We start from the raw sequence: 17,532 nt of genomic DNA, 5'->3' as shown, positions 1-17,532 counted from the left end.
CTGCCTTTTTGCAAGTACCATCCATTTAAACAGTTTCAGCATGATTGTCATGTATATAGCTTCAGTCTGTTATCATACTTGTTTTAACAGCGTAGGGCATGATTTTTCCAATTTGTTTCATTTTATCTGGAGGTTGCATGTAGAAGGAAATAGTTTCGTTCAACCATCTTAATAAGCCGAGATAATTTGTGTTATTTTATTTAGAGACAGCTTAAATTCAAGGTAGTTTAAAAAACCTAATAATATCAAATAAGGTGTGAACAATATTTAATTAAGGTATAACATCAAAATATTGTATACATAGCGGCCCAGAGAGTCCTAGCGGTAAACGCGCAGCTATTCAGTTAGACTAACCTTAGAATTGTGGGTTCGAGTCCCACCAGTCTTTTGGTAAAGTAAATTTTCTCGACTTGCCAGAGCATAAAGTATCATCGTACCTGCCAGACGATAAACACTTGCAAAGATGGTCAATCAGCAAATAAAAACCTTAGTTAATAACTGCGAAAGTGCTCATAAGAACACCTGCCTGCTTAGAAGCAGGATTTGTCCCAGTTGACGTAACGCTAGAAAGAACATGACGAAGAAGATGAATAAGAAGAAGAAGAAGAAGAAGATTGGAGTGAGTTTTTCGTCCCTTCTCGGGTTGCAATTCATGGCTACTGCGATTGCACAGAATTATTATTATTTAGTTAGAATTGCACTTCGTACACCTTCAAACGCGTTGAAAGTGGTCTATCGCAAGTATTCGCAAAATAATTTGTACCCTACTTGAAAGCTAGGTATTTAAACTTAGCAACTGCACACAAAACATCTGATATTTATGAAACGTGTGCTAATTAGTTTTTCACCCATAAAAGGGTTTTAAAACACCCATTTTTAATCTACATTGGCTTTACTTTAATGGGTGTTTATTTACCCATTTTGTATTTCTGAATTTCCCCATTTTTTGACAGAAACATGTTCTATTAGAAAATGAGTAATTTTTTACCCTCTAAAGGGTATTCACAAACAACCGTGAACACGGTAGTTTGCGAATACCCTTTAATGGGTAAAAATTCACCCATTTCCTCTAGAAGTGCCTCTCCACAATTGGGTTGTTTAGTAAAGAAAAATTCACAGTTTATTGCAGCTTGATCGAAAGAGCACATCATTCTAAGTATAACACGGTTTTATTGCACTCCAATATCTCAATGTTGATATTATAAACGATTAACAAAAATTTCAATCCGTTGACTCAATGACGTTTCAATTTACACAATGACAGTTCGTCCCGAAGTAAAATTTGCCGAGGGGTGATTCAAAAGTGATTTCCATACTAATTTCAAACGTGTTTTAAAAATAGTTCCAGGTAACGGAAAATTGTGAAACTTTGGATTCTAGTTCAATTTTTAGTGTAGATTCGGAATATGTAAGAAAATTGATACCCCTAAACAAGCCAATTAAAGAGTAAACACGGTTTACTCTTTAACAGGTAAAAGCGGTTTCTGTCAATGAATGGGTATTTTTTTACCCTTTTCGTAAGTCTCGCTCACAGCATAAAAAGGGTAAAACATTACTCTTTTTGGCAGAAAAAGGGTAAAAATTTACCCTTCTTGCGATTAATAGATATAAATAATTATTATTATAACCTCAACTAAAAAGACCATTGAAATAAAATTGTAAAAAATAAGGGGATTTTATTATAGAAAATTTAATCAATGACTTACAAAATCAATTACTTATCAACTAGGTAAATTTGATTTTCACACCATCTGCTCCGTCATTTGAACTGTGGTTGGAATCATCTGGCATCTGTTGTAGCCTGCAGGAACAACGACAGTACAAATTGAATTTATAATATTGATATTAGTTTATTGCAATGCTTTATAAGTGCATAACTTACCGCTTGTTCAAGTATTGTATAAAAATAGTGGAACTAAAACAAAACAAACAATTTATATTTGAACTTAGCAACTGCGCACAAGACAACTGATATTTATGAAACGTGTGCTAATTAGTTTTTCACCCATAAAAGGGTTTTAAAACACCCATTTTTAATCTACATTGGCTTTACTATAATGGGTGTTTATTTACCCATTTTGTATTTCTGAATTCCCCCATTTTTTGACAGATACATGTTCTATTTGAAAATGAGTAATTTTTTACCCTCTTTTTAGGGTATTCACAAACAACCGTGAAAGGAAAAAAAATCATAATTTTAAACCATAACTTTGATTGAGTGTATTTCTGGTGTCGGAATAATTGTTTGTCGGTACAATCACCAAACCTACACGAAACCGAAGTAACTGTCATTTGACGGTATGGAGAATGTGTATGGGGTCATCCAAATATGACGTCCATCATTTGGGGGAGGGGGGGGGGGTCTACGAAAGTGTGACAGTGCATGTATTAGGTATTAGAAAAAGCGTGACAGAGGGGGGAGGGGGGGTCTAGAAATCCCGAAAAACGATGGACGTCATATTTGAATCGTCCCTATTACCGATTTAGCGCAAATTTTGAAATATTCTCTTTATTCAAATTTTAATCTTGCTTGAAAATTAATAAATTTTTAAGCAAATTCATAAGAATGGACATTTTTTTAAACTAAGCTTTTTGATTTGAGCGATAAATAAAAGTTCGACTATTCAGCGACCAATTAAAGATAGATTATCATGCTCAAAATCGAGTGACTAGCTCCGAAATATTACGAAAGCAACAATATGTTTATATTTTCCCATGGACCGATGCACGAGTTCACTATTTGACGTTTGAGCGGTGCCGTGTTATTTACGTTACCATGACAACGAGTGAATTCGGCACCGCTTAACCGTCAAATTAGTGAACTCGTGCATTGGTCCATTCAACTTTTCGCTAGTGTTGCTTTGATAATTTTATACGACAAACGCTCACACAGATGAATAATTTGGACTTCGCGATGCTGATAAATTCGCTAGATTCTGCCAGAGCTACTCATTTGTCGCGTCTCTCCGCGGCCGTGAAGGACATATACCTACATATACATAATCGATTCCACCGGCCCATTTAGAGGCAAAGTCGCGAGTTGACGCACCAGGATAAAGTTTTGCGCATCATCTTTCGGTTGAGAAAAATCCGTCCATCTGTCAAGCAGCACTATGTTAGAAGTGGAAACACCGCCTCCTGCATCCGATAACAGGTATTTGTAAATAGTGCAAAAATAAGTGTAATGATTGGCGCATTTTGAGTCGCTAAAGGAAGTTTTTACTTTTAGGTGGTTTAATTGGACTAGATTTTCCCACAACATGTTGCGCGCTATTGAAAAATCCATCTTGTCACGTAAGTGGTCTTAATAGTTTATAACTAAGCAATTGTTGACGTCACTCTCGTGATGGATCGCGACTAAGTTTTGGTCTTCTATCTCGATATGAGTATATTCGTTTCGTAAGCCAAACTAGTTTATGATTTTGAATTTCATCATGCTGGGTGACACTACACTGTGTTTCTAATGATGTATGGGTCCAAATTCCATGATATCTCGCGTAACAGTTCTAAAGGGCCAATGATCAAATTGTAAACAAATCGGGTTTTGATACCATTCGATAGCATCTTCCAACACCCACAAACTATGCAAACATTGTCAACATAATCATAAAACTTACCGTTATAAACTCGGTTTTCAAAACGGCCAATAACCGCTTTTTTCCAAATCATTCATTGGCCCCCACTCGAAAAGGCCAATGATTGGTTCTCGCTCCATCAAGAGGGCCTACAATCGGAAAATTTCGCAAACTGTCATTGGCCTTAGCATGGTGAGAGGCCAATGACTCTCTCTTGCTCATTCATTGAAAACCGAATAGGCCTAGCCTTGGGCCAAGCACGCTAATAAAATTCTATTTTGGCCAATAAAAAAGGCCCATGCCTTGATGAAAATCGAAAATGGGCCAAGCATTTAAACTTATCATTTTTTCCACATTTTTGTCAGTTTTCAGAATAAAATCAATTATTAGCGTGTAGTAATAAGAAATCGTCACTAAACTAGCAAGAAATCACATTGATTGAATTGAATACTGAAAAATAGGAATTGAAACTGTGGTGAATAATATTCAAATCGAATTTTCTCAGAGTCAACGATCTGAGGATTGGCCCTTTTGAATTGTTACGCGAGATATGTGTTGTCATCAACGCAAAACGACTAATTCATTGCATGACTTGGCTTTTTAATTTGCTTTATCTGTACTTACTTTTGTTTTTATCATCAAATCGAGCAACAAACGATTATTTTTACGCATAGTAGATGTTAGTATGTATGATAACAGAGGTAGATTATTACGATTGTTTTCGAATCAATACAGTCAAATTTCCATTACTCGATGTTCCGGGTACTGCACTGTTTCGGTGGGATTTTGACTTTTACTGACCCTGTTGTTTGCAAAAAAATGGCCCTGTTGTTTGCAAATTTTGTGCAAGAGTGAAAGAAAGCAATGTTTTTGAGCACTCTTATAGCAATGTGATGGACCCACAGTAAAAGTTAGTTTCCATGGCTAGCTCGACGGCTCCTTTGTTGAGAGTGTAATTTTACAATCGCCTACCCTCGTATCGAGACAACATTTATGTTGTGGATTCACCATGATCGTGTGATGTCGAATGTTATTGTTTATGTTTATGTTGATGTTTATTATTGTGAATAAATCATTCGTTCGAGTACTGTAGAGAAGTACGCCGGTGTTTTTTACTTTGCTCTTCCCGGTCCGTGATTTCCGTTCGACTTCGTTTCTCGTTCGCTGTTGTTGTCCGCTGTGTGGTGCCTCCAACAGGTTATTGGCCCAGGTATGGACGAGAAAATGAAGATCGCCGCGTTCGACGGTACCGGCTTCCACAACTGGAAGTTCCGGATGGAGACCGTCCTCGACACATACGATTTGATCGATTGTGTGCACCGGGAAATTGACGAGATTGAAGAGTGGCGTGCGATGGCCGCAGATTCTACTGAAGTTAAGTTTGAAAAGAAAAAGCATATAGTGGAACGAAAGGCCGCCGAGAAGAAATGTAAAGCAGTGATTATATCGGCCATCGCTGATAATCAGCTAGAGTTGGTGAAGGATTGTGCAACCCCGAAACGAATATGGGATACGCTAAGGGCAGTTTTCGAGCGGCGCGGTGTTGCCGGCCAGTTGTTTATAAGGAAGCAGCTCCTCACTTTGAAGTATGTGGAGGGAGCTGGTGTGAGTTTGCCGGAACACTTGCTGCAATTTGATAAGCTGATTCGTGAATTGAAGGAAAGTGGTGCGGCTGTAGAAGACTGTGATGCGATTTGCCACTTGCTGTTGACGCTTCCATCATCATTTGATTCAGTGGTAACCGCCATCGAGACGCTTCCTAATGGAGTTACAATGGCGTTTGTGAAGAAGCGTTTACTCGATGTGGATTTGAAAAAGAAGAATATGATGAACTGTGATGATGATAGCGACGGTGTTGCCATGATGAGTAGGCACACCAGGAGAAGAATAACGTGTTTTCGGTGCGGTAAATTTGGACACAAACGTATTGATTGTCGTGTCAGGCTGCCAGTTAATTCGGATCCGAGTGGTTATGAGCAAACAAAATTTGAAAAACGTAGAACGAGCATAGCAGTTGATGAAGATCGTGCCTCGGATCGTGCGGATGTTGTTTTCTTGGCGTCAAAGGAAGAGCTGGTGGATGCGGAGTGGATCCTGGATTCCGGAGCGACGGATCATATGGCGAACGATTCCAGCGTTTTTAATGAGATGCGACGTTTGAAACGCCCCGTTGAAATGTTGGTGGCAAATGGAGAAAAGCTGACGGCAGAATATTGTGGCGATGTTGTACTGTATGCAGCAGTTGGAAACAAGAAGAAGAAATGTGAAGCCAAGAATGTGTTGTACCTCCCCGGTTTGAACTGTAATCTGCTGTTTGTTAACCGAATTGCGAGATCGGGATTAGAGGTCCGGTTCCATGGTGACGTGGCGGAAGTGATAGCTGATGGAAATGTAGTGACTGTAGGTCAGCACAAGGGCAAGCAGTATAAACTTAATGTTTTGTGCAAACGTGAATGAGGCGAAACAACTGCTGAAGAGCCGGACGTCAAGGGAAAATTGTGTATTAAGGAACCTGATATTTTGACAAGAAGGTGTATCCTGTAGATAATGAGATTTATGAGCAAGTTGTAAGATGTGCAGCTTGTGATCTGATTCATGGATGTTTTATATTGTGATATCGATAAGGAACTGGTATTTTTCGTAGTTGTTTTTAGACTTGTGTGATCAAGTTGTCGATGTGTTTGTTTGACTATCGTTGATAGATCTGTGATATGAAGGAACTGTGATATGTATGTACTCGGGTTGTCGACTTGAGGGGGCGTGTTGAGAGTGTAATTTTACAATCGCCTACCCTCGTATCGAGACAACATTTATGTTGTGGATTCACCATGATCGTGTGATGTCGAATGTTATTGTTTATGTTTATGTTGATGTTTATTATTGTGAATAAATCATTCGTTCGAGTACTGTAGAGAAGTACGCCGGTGTTTTTTACTTTGCTCTTCCCGGTCCGTGATTTCCGTTCGACTTCGTTTCTCGTTCGCTGTTGTTGTCCGCTGTGTGGTGCCTCCAACATCCTTAAATCGCAGTTGAACTGATTTTGTGTTCTAACTCGATGGTCCCTACCCCGCCTACTACGATCGTTGAACTACCCGCCTAAAGTATGGGATCGCTTCATCGAGTTCAACACTCGTTTTGAGTTTTGCAGCCCCACCGGAAAGTTTTTTAGACCACTAGAACAGCAACTTATGCTTTACCGGTGATTCTAAACTTTTTGGGGCATTTAAACAGAAGTAATATGGCTAAAGCAATTTTCCTAATGCAATATTTCCATGAGTGGTACTCATCTTGCCCCGGCTGGTAAAAAAATCTTAAATCAAGTAACACACTATAAAACAGTTATGATTTTTTTTTTCTATACTAAAAGACTCCAAAAGGCTTGAAATGTAGGCTGAGAATCAGAAATTTGGGTAAAATATTTTAAAACGACAAAGATCTTATTTAGTTGTGAACATTGTTATAAAAAAGTTCAATGTTTTCAAAAGTTATGATTATTTGCCCATATTTTCTATTTTTGTATTATTTCTAAAAAGTTTTATCAAGGATAGTAGTTGTAGATGGATGAACATCAGTCCAACAGTGACGTATTTTTGAATAAAAATCATTCAAATAGTCTCAAAATTGAGGGGTCCCAAGCCCGAGTAACATTATTAGCCAAGTAACAGCTTAGCCAACTCAAATAAGTATATTTTAGAGAAATCGATCACTGCAGCTACGCCTGTATGATACTAATGGGGACTGCGCACTTGAAAAGAAATGTAATCGCCTATCTCAATGCGTGAGAAATTTCTTTCAAAAATGCTCAAGGAAATCATATTTTTTATCGTAGTTCGCAGTTGAAAGGAATGTCAATCCAATCTGTGCGCATCGTACCTTCGTGCTGTGCGTACACAAATTCTCTCTGCTCTTGGAAGTTTTTTTTTTTTTTTTTTTTTTTTGAAACTGCCTAAAGCAATAAAAGGGTGAATCTCTGGATTCACAACTTCCTTCCAAAAAAGTGGGATTTAAAACTGTCACTAAACGTGGCAAGAATGGAAGAAAGGACGTTTCTCCGGAATGCGAGCTTTCTTCCAAGGGTGAAATGAATAATTGTATCGAAATGAGCAATCAGTTCGATGCTCAAGACAAATTTTCCCTCTCTCTAACCCAGGCTCTTTGATTCAAGTGAGGAAGCAAAGAGTGCCGCCTATCGTGGTCAGTTGTTCCGAATTCGGGGGATTTAGGCAGGAGATCTTGAACTCCATTAAGGGAATCAAGGTTTCCTTCCAAATCGCAAAGAAAGGAGACTGTCGCGTTTTTCCGGAAACACTTAAAGATCGCGAACTTCTTCTCAAACATCTTGAAGAGAAGAAGCACAAATTTTTTACTTATGACGACAAAACTGAACGTTTGTTCAAAGTTGTCTTGAAAGGTCTCTCAAGTGACTATATGTCACCTGAAGAGATCAAAAATGGAATAAATGATTTACTTGGATTTTGCCCAGTCCAAGTAATCATTATGAAAAAGAGAACCCAATCTGGCATTGTTCGGAAAAGGCTTTCTCAAGAATATTATTTAGTTCACTTAAACAAAAAAGGTCTAAATAATATTAAAGCTTTAGAAAAAGCAAAACTTATGTTCGATGTCGGTGTGACATGGGAACATTTCCAGAAACCTGGAGGAAATTACCAGTGCCGTCGGTGCCAAAAGTGGGGTCATGGTACAAAAAATTGTCGCATGGATGCTAAATGCATGATTTGCGGAGGTTCTTCTCACGCTAAGGACGTCTGTCCAGTGAAAGAAGATACCACCAAGTTTATATGCTTAAATTGCGGGAACAATCATAAGTCCCTGGGCTTGGGATTATATTTTCCAGGGAGCGATGAATTTTGATAATTGATCGCTGTTGTTAGTAGTTTTGATTAGATGTTGGGTGAATTTCAAAGCAATGGCAACCTTTTTATTACAAAATTTAGATTTTATCTTCTGACCTAAAAATTCTGGTTAAACTACTGTACTATGCAGTTGGGCTGCACTAGGCTATCACTCATCAAAATTACTTTCACTTCGGGAAAATATAATTTCAAACTGGCGAGAAGATTACGAACTGAGGGTGGGTTAGGAGCACAATCAGACCCTTGAATGTGCAATGTGGGTTAGTAATTGGGAATGCCATTGACGGTTTGTAATCTTCTACGAGGTTTTCGAAAACCAACAGGGCGCGTGCACCGGGTTGCGGATAGGAGCAAAGGGAGATCAATAGCATCTACCTAAAATAATAGAGCAAAAAGCCGTTCCATGATTAGGTAATGTTTAGCGGTCTTCTATGGTGTTCTAGTACTATAAAATTCTTCACTCACTGGGAATTTTGGCCTTGATAATATCAATAGTGATGGTAGTGAAATCTCCTCGAACATACCATCCACTATGAATACGAGTGAGATGTATGTTAATACGGTTCAATTTCGCTTCCCAGTGGGTAGCCCAAGACCCTCATGGGTGGAAATTGCCAACTTTTTGAAGCAGTTGGATACGGATCTGTTGCTGATGGAAACAGCGTATAAAACAGCACACGACCGGTCGCTGTTCGTGAAGTTCGTTTCACATGAGGCAATGAAGAAATCGCTGAGCAAAAACACGGAACCACGAAAGTTTGCCTATTCAAGTGGTAAATTAGTAGAATTTCGGATGTCGATCGCGGGTCCCAACATGCGATACGTTCGAGTTTTCGACCTTCCACCGGAGCTAATGGATGATCGTTTGACACTGGTACTGGAAGAATTCGGGAAGGTTGACCGTGTGATCCGAGAGAAGTTCCCCGCGGAACTAGGACTCAATCACATGTACACTGGAGTACGTGGCGTGTATATGCAGGTTGAAAAAAGTATTCCGCCGACAATTGAAATAGTTGGTCTGAAAGGACGAGTGTTCTACGAGGATCTCAAGGACACTTGTTTTTTGTGTCAAGCACAGGGTCACCGGAAGAATTCCTGCTCTCAACGAGAAAACCGGAAGAGCGATCAGAGGAAGGAACGTCAGGAAAAGTCGGATGAGTGTTCGTATGCTGGTGTTGTGGCAGGTAATGTCGCTGTGCCAGTCGAGGAACAGATACCATCGGATGCATCAGATAACGATATTATTGAAGTTTTGGAAGAGGAACTTATCGACCAGGATTCAGATGCGGAACAGGAACCTGTAATACCGGATAAGAGGTGTTTTAAGTTAACGGCGGAAAAAGTGGAACTAGCGGCCAAAGCAATACAAGAGTTGATGGGAAACCCACAGTCTAACCAGCGACGAACTCAATCTACGGCTTCCCATTCCAATTCTGGTTCCGGATCAGGCTCACGGCCTAAGAAAAAATGCGCTCGTAAAGCTCAATATTAAATATGAATGAGTTTATAGAAATATTTTGTAACTATTTGTTAAAAATGTTTTCGGCTCCGTAAAGTTTTCATTAAACGAATGAGCCTAATAAATAAATCCCTGGTAAAAAAAAAATATCAATAGTGATAAAAACATAAAATAATACCTAATACATAATAAGTACAATGTAGCTTCAATGTAGTAATAAATGAAATAAAATCAATTTTCTATACTTGACAAGGTTTTGAAGACAATCAATGAGTGAAAGAACTACCTATTAGAAAAGCCACATCAGCTAAGGCTATACATATACAAATGTTGGTCATAGGGTCATGGCGAGCATTCGGTATGTATTTCTATGACTGATTCTTATCTAATAGAGGCACTAGAAGACCACGCGGACAATTTCGAAACAAACTATTTTTATACATCGGTCTTACGATCCGAAAGGCTCAGATATGCTGCAAAGTCGTTTTAAAAGCTATTCATTACTACTGTTTAATTGTTTATAATTCTAACAAAACTACATAATTAACTCATTACTAATCACTGTTCCTATATTCTCTTTTTCTCTCCTTCTTATCTGTTGCATGATTATGATCATCACTAATATAATGCATGAGCATGCACAATAAGAATAATTTCAGGATTGAAAGCAGTACATGGATACCTGGATAGAATAGCTTCGAAAAGGGTGCTCAAAATATAATATTTCTGATCAGGGAAGTAGTATTATAAAGGGTATGTAAAATTTTTCCATTATTAACACTTAGATCACACAAACAAATGAACTAATAATATCAAATATTTTTATATAAATCAGCATCGTCAATCAGTGCAAAAACAGATAAAGTTTGTAAAGTTATCACCAACGATTGAATTGCGCTCTGTATAGTAATGTTCAATCAGTATCAAAATCTCCTTGTGCCGCATTGTGCCATCAGCAGCCCTTAGCATCACTCTCATATTGTTATCATTTTGTTGTTTATAAAATTTCTAGAAAGCGATCAGCATATTCTTTCTTACTTGTACAATGGCCGATCTATTTGGAATTTTAATAAGTTAAATCTAACTTCAAAACTCAAATTAAATTGCTTTCAGCACATTTACATTTTGCAGCATTAATCGCATTACTGTGTCAAGTCTTCTCCATTCCCTATACCCTACCCCAACCCTTCTTATCCTTTCCGATGGTGTTCAAGTGGTCCGCATAGACTATTACGGCCATTACCTATCCCTTCCCCCGGCTTTGGACTGACTTGCGCTCTCATTGCCCCACCAAACGCTGCAAAATGAAAATGAAATTGCGGGAACAATCATAAGTCCAATTTTTGGGCTTTCCCTTCGCGAAGGAGAGTCATTGAGGCTCGTGCCAGGCAGATGAAAGATAATATCCGTTACGATAACGGTCGTTTCCCGAATTGCCTGGTAGAGTATCAAACAATACTCATTTTTCAGTTAAAGATCGCTTGATTAGGAATCATACCCATCAGGAAGATCATAATCATGCTCATTCACAAACTAATTTTAATCCGTCGGGTAGCCGTTCGAATCATTTAATTTCGAATGTATCTACTCACGGTAAATCCCTGCCCCTGGGTGATGGGATTGACGTTGATTTATCAAGTGAATACATATTGTTGATATTGTGAAATTACTCTAATGCTAATATATTGATCGCGAAAATTAATCGTAATTATAACTGTAAGCTAGTCTAATAGTTTTAAGTTATATAATGACATGTGTTTCAATGCTTTAATATATTTTACACTTGATTTATCACACCTTCAGCATGAGTTTAGTTACTGTCGCATGATCTAACACCAGATAACTACGCGTAATACTGGAGGGACCGGCAGGGCCTACTACCAGTCTCTACTAACACTCAAATCACTAACAAGACTGGGAAACCAACGATCACCTTCATCAGTAGCACTATTTCTAATAGTATTATTAGTTCAATATACATCTTTTTCAGTAGACCACAGCGTCTCACAGGTCATTGAAAATAGACTTTTATGTTAGGTTTACTAACAATGTAGTAATTATTACCTTAGTAATACCGTAAGGTCCGTAATTCAGCGCATCGCCTAGATCCGCGTATTTGGTTCGATATTTGTCTAAATTTAAGAAAAAATTTGAAATTTGCCCATACTGCTATTTGTATATGATGGTAATGCATCAAAATTCCAATTCAAATTTTCATTAATAATAATAATAATAATACGAATTTTGAGAAATATTCCAAAATGTGAATTACGACATTCTACGGTATTGCGTTATCTAGTAAGGTAGCGGTATTTGAGATAGTTTAGAAGTGTTATTGATATATGTATAATATTTAGAAAACTGATGACGCTGTTGTTACTGAAATGTTTAATTTTTTACTGTCTTTTATAATATGATATAATATTGTTGAACAAAATGTTATAATTTATAACTTATTTATTTCTCTAAACATTTTTGCACTACTTTGCATTTATCACACCAACACTGGCGACATTAGCGTTCTTTTGGTAGTATTTCTGTTATGTAGTAGTCACCTCTATCGTTTTTATTCTAACGATCATAACATAATTATCGTGAGCGTAGTAGTGGAAATAACATAGAAGTAGCTTTTGGATTTGTAGTTAAGGTATTATGGTATTAGTTGAAATGTGACACTTTGTTCACAGACAAACAGACGTAACACCAAGAGCAAATTTCTTCAAAATCCATCGCCCAGTTTACACTGCCATCATCTGGTGGGCATGTTGCACAAAAAGGTGTTTCGTGAAACAAGACCGGCAGATGGCGGTAGTGTGAAACGTCAAACGCGAAGAAAAATGATGCGCGCGCCTCTGGTTGTGAAATTTGTAACATAGCGAATTTGAAATGATCGTTTAATGAGTGGTCAATGAAAATTTCGTCAGTGTTACGTCTGTTTGTCTGTGCTTTGTTAGTGTCTATGAATATACCGCTTTGATGATATCACATATATTTTCTAATTCTCTATTTCTCGGTACACCTGCCACGTGAACGTCCCTCGGACTCAACGGACCAGCGATGGACCGCATCTCAAGCTAAGTAGAAAAATTATACTGCACACTATTTTTGTTTAAACTGAAACAACAACTTAACTTTTCGATCCCTGCATATTCACCCGCCTGATAATACAGCCTTTCCAATCTGGAAACTAACTTGAGACATTATTCAATTGAATTCTCATTTTGAAAAGACCTCAGAACAATAGCAACGAACATAAAACACATAGCTGACCATACCGAACACATTTACAGTACATTTCGATTTGATACTTTTTCTCATAATTATCTATAACTTGGAATCGGTACTACAAGTTATCAACATAGATAGTCATCTCTCCTAGAAATTGTAATGGTTAGCATTCCAGCGCGTAAAATTTAAAAACTTTAATTTTCCAACATACATTGTTAGAATAATTCAAAGTTATCTGTCAAATCGTACACTTCAGGTTAATTATCAGAACTCCAGATCTGAAAGACTTCCTGTAAGAGCTGGTGTTCCCCAAGGCAGCATTTTGGGACCAATATTATATAATATTTTCACATCTGACTTACCTGAGTTATCTCAGGGATGTCAAAAATCCTTATTTGCGGATGACACAGGCCTCTCCGCCAAAGGACGAAGTCTGCGTGTCATCTGTAGTCGATTGCAAAAAGTTTGCAAACTCAACTAAAAATATTCCCAAATTAAGCAAAAGCTTTTTATTTGAAACCTTCAAGTAGCCATGTTGTGACGATGAGAGGGGTTCCAATAAATTGGTCAGATGAATTTAACTATCTAGGGCTCATGCTAGATAAGAATTTAACTTTCAAAAATCACATTCCCTGGCCACGATCACAGGGTTTGACGGTGCCAAAGTAGAAGGTGCACCATGATAATACCCGTCTGTGAAACATATCACCTTCCCAATACTTTGGCACACCTCTAACGGTTCATGATTTATCATGAAACGGCTGCATTCAGGCGGAGGATCTGTTAATATGTTTCGGCATATTATCAGGTCCTCTTCGAACGGAGGGACCGCCAGGGCTCATTAGTTACTTATAAACCAGTGCTGGTTGTTGATGGTTCAGTTCGTTTACACTGAACGAAATCTCCCGCCATCAATTGAATGATTTTTGCCTCATCTAAGCCCCATACCTATTTTCAGACACAAACAAGATGATTTTCATCGCTGTCAAAATCATTTGTTTACAAATCGCATCGTATGAAAATCATCCAGTCCAAAAATGATTCATATTGAAGTAAAATATGTTTAAAATTGAATGATTATCACACACACATGTAAACAAACCCCATTGCATTCTATTTCGTGATTTAAAATAAATCTAATTGAAAATAAGTAATCAGCCATTGGTGGTTTCCACAAGTCATCATTTATTTTGATGATAATAGGCAACATAAAAATCAATTAACAATTCACGCACTAATGAGCCGCCTTTAATATAGCTGTTTGAAGCATCCTGGAAGTGTCCACATTATCCACTCCAATGTCCCTGGATCGAACCAGGATTATCGGTTCTTGGTCACCTTGAAAATAATTAACAAATTACAAGTAAATATACTTCCGAATGCTTCTATCAAAATGAGCAATTACCTGCGAAATCCGAGAAGAAATGCTATGTTCCGCTGCTGCCGCCATGTTTTTGTTTAGATTGACAAGGATGATTTCAAGTCAAGGATCATTTGCTATCCGAATGAAGTTTTAGACTATAATTGAATGATTTTTGATTTGGGGCATGGAAGAAATGAATATCCCTCATAAGACGCATGTTACTCATTTGTGTTGTTAAAGTTCAACTATCAACACATTGTCATACAGATGTATACTGAAAGTCATCATAAAATTGGATGATTTTTGTTCGGCAGTCAATGGGTGCATCATATTGTTTAAAAATCATTCAAAACGAGTAATATGCAGATTTGTAGCCATGTGAATTACAAATCATTCAATTAGTGGTAGGAGCTTTTGTTCAGTGTACCACGAGATGTGGCATCCTTTGTACTACTCAGTAATGGTTGTTAAGTTTCGAAGCTAACGTGTGATCAATCGTTTTATAAGAGCATCTTTAACGGGGGCGACTATTTGGGTGATTAAAATGATCACCCCCAGAGTTGTCATTTTAGTTTAGTCACTCATTCTCACACCGGTGGCTACCATATTTAGTAACTCGTTTCCGTAATGGTCGTTGCTTTTTGGGTTATCATACACGCAAACAAATTTTGTTATATAATCTACCGAATCCATGATAGAATTAAGAACTGCACCAACGATTTTCAACCGACTACAAAAATCTGTGAAGTTTACTATAATCTGATGAAAAACACTGAGCAGTGTAGTAAATATGACTATGTCCATAGTAGCCTCGACTACAAAGCATTGTATTTCAATCCGTGACACCCACCGTACAGCACAGTACGGTGAAAAGTACAATGCCAAACTTGTCAAATCTAGTATGTTTCTAGTCATAAATACTACAACTCTGGTTAAATCAACAGAAGAAATTTTCTTGTGTAGTGATGTTGACTATGTTTTGGTAGAGTTAACAGATTAATGTAGTCGGTTGAAAATCGTTGGTGCAGTTCTTAATTTTACCATGGATTCAGTAGTTTCTACAATAAAATTCATTTCAGTGTATGAGTTCCGACTGGAATCCTTGGGATTCCGACTGGAATCCTTGGAATCCCGACTGGAATCCTTGAGATTCCGACTGGAATCTGGAATTCTAGTCAGAATACCGAGGACTCTAGTCAGAATCCCAAGGATTCCAGCCGGAATCCCCAAAATCCCAGCCAAAATCCCGAAGATTCCAGACGATATCCCAAGGATTTCAGCCGGTGTTCTTATCTCTTTCCAATTCTAGTCAGAATCCCGAGGACTCCAATCTGAATACCGAGGATTCCAGTCGGAATTCGGAGGATTCCAGTCGGAATTCGGAGGATTTCAGTCGGAATCCCAAGAACTCCAGTCGGAATACCAAGGATTTCAGTCGGTGTTCTTATCTCTTTCCAATTCTAGTCGGAATCCCAGGGATTCCAGTCGGAAACCCAAGGATTCCAGTCGGAAACCCAAGGATTCCAGTCGGAAACCCAAGGATTCCAGTCGGAATCCCAAGGATTCCAGTCGGAATCCCAAGGATTCCAGTCGGAATCCCAAGGATTCCAGTCGGAATCCCAAGGATTCCAGTCGGAATCCCAAGGATTCCAGTCGGAATCCCAAGGATTCCAGTCGGAATCCCAAGGATTCCAGTCGGAATCCCAAGGATTCCAGTCGGAATCCCAAGGATTCCAGTCGGAATCCCAAGGATTCCAGTCGGAATCCCAAGGATTCCAGTCGGAATCCCAAGGATTCCAGTCGGAATCCCAAGGATTCCAGTCGGAATCCCAAAATCCCATAATTCTCCGAAATCAATACGAGGATTCTTACGAGGATTTTCGAATGTTTCATAAACTGCTATCGGATTTCCAATAATTACATCAAATTTCTAGTATTCTAATCAAAATCTTGAAGTTTTACCCGAATTCCCAAAATTTTGAAATTTCTACTTCATGCGCATCAAGCATCAGATTTCCAAAACTCCAACCATAATTTCATATCCCACACCGTATGCTTGAATTCAAATCGAATAGCAGCGCAACTATCGCGCTGCTAAATTTGCTCACCCGATGCTTTCCGAAAGCAGCGCTGTCATTTTGCTACCCCGGTTAGCAGCGCCCGGTACGGATCAGCGTAATGATACTGCGCTATGTAATTTAGTTTAGTCGCGCACCGTTACGGTTGCTCTAATGCAACATAAGAATGGGTGTTTGGTGGAACTGCGCGTAACACTTGTTGTTGCGACGTGTTGCAGTGGACTGTAAACTGCTGCACCGACGGACCAGCGATGAGCTCCAACCAAGCGAAGTGAATATTTTCCTAACAACTAGTCCTGACAAGGACTGTGGTGGTAACGCAGGCGACTGGAGGATCACGGAAATTTCGGCTCGAAAACAAAACGACACACACAAGCTTTCTTCTTCTAATTCATTTTACTTATTCACTTTACTACATTCTTCCACACACTTTCTTCGGCCGGTCTCGGCTCTCCGGCTCGACTTCTCCTCTTTTCACGTTTGCCTTTCTTCTCGCTGCTGCTATCTGCTCTCTCCGAGTTGCGTCACAAAACTGAACATCGCCCTTTTATTATTATTAAATTCATTTTTTATTTTTCATTTGGATTTTTGGTACAAAAGTATTTTTACATATTAAGAGTTTGACCCCGAAGGGGTCCTTCAACTTTGTTTGTCATAGTTTTGTTTGGCTGGTTTAATTTTGTGGTGTTACCCTAGTTTTTCTTGGCCTTATGGGCTCTGGTAGTTTTTTTTAAAAAGAGAATTTGATAACCTAACTAACTATTTACACTACAAGAAAAATTTGATAACCTAGGGGGGAACGAGGTCCCGGATGACCTGCTGGTCCGATTGATGGCAACGAGCCCTAAATCTGCCGATCGAGTCACCAAAGCGCTCCTCTAGTGTTTTGATCTCAGCCAGACGGTGGACCTCGGTTGTCCTCGTTCTCGGAGGACTGTTGAGGATCATCCGGAGG

The 17,532-nt window shown here is 38.6% G+C and overlaps 1 protein-coding gene and 1 long non-coding RNA gene across 2 annotated transcripts in view; one reads left to right on the top strand and one right to left on the bottom strand.

Moving 5' to 3' along the window:
- The first annotated feature begins 2,864 nt into the window (after nt 1-2,864).
- Nucleotides 2,865-17,532, top strand: part of LOC5570939 (protein ABHD4) — a 34,476-nt gene continuing 19,808 nt past the window's right edge. The window contains exons 1-2 of the mRNA XM_021844545.1: nt 2,865-3,154; nt 3,230-3,294. Coding sequence (XP_021700237.1) covers nt 3,114-3,154; nt 3,230-3,294 — 106 coding nt within the window. The 5' untranslated portion in view covers nt 2,865-3,113. The remainder of the gene's footprint in view (nt 3,155-3,229; nt 3,295-17,532) is intronic.
- Nucleotides 14,298-14,973, bottom strand: LOC110676488. The gene is made up of 2 exons (XR_002500438.1): nt 14,542-14,973; nt 14,298-14,474 (listed from the first exon to the last, which is right to left on the bottom strand). It is a non-coding gene; the product is annotated as an uncharacterized LOC110676488 (long non-coding RNA).

This window comes from Aedes aegypti, chromosome 2, assembly GCF_002204515.2.
Source record: "Aedes aegypti strain LVP_AGWG chromosome 2, AaegL5.0 Primary Assembly, whole genome shotgun sequence".
NCBI lineage: Eukaryota > Metazoa > Arthropoda > Insecta > Diptera > Culicidae > Aedes > Aedes aegypti.
Note: the sequence above shows the minus strand (reverse complement) of the source record. Positions and strands in the feature narration are given on the sequence as shown.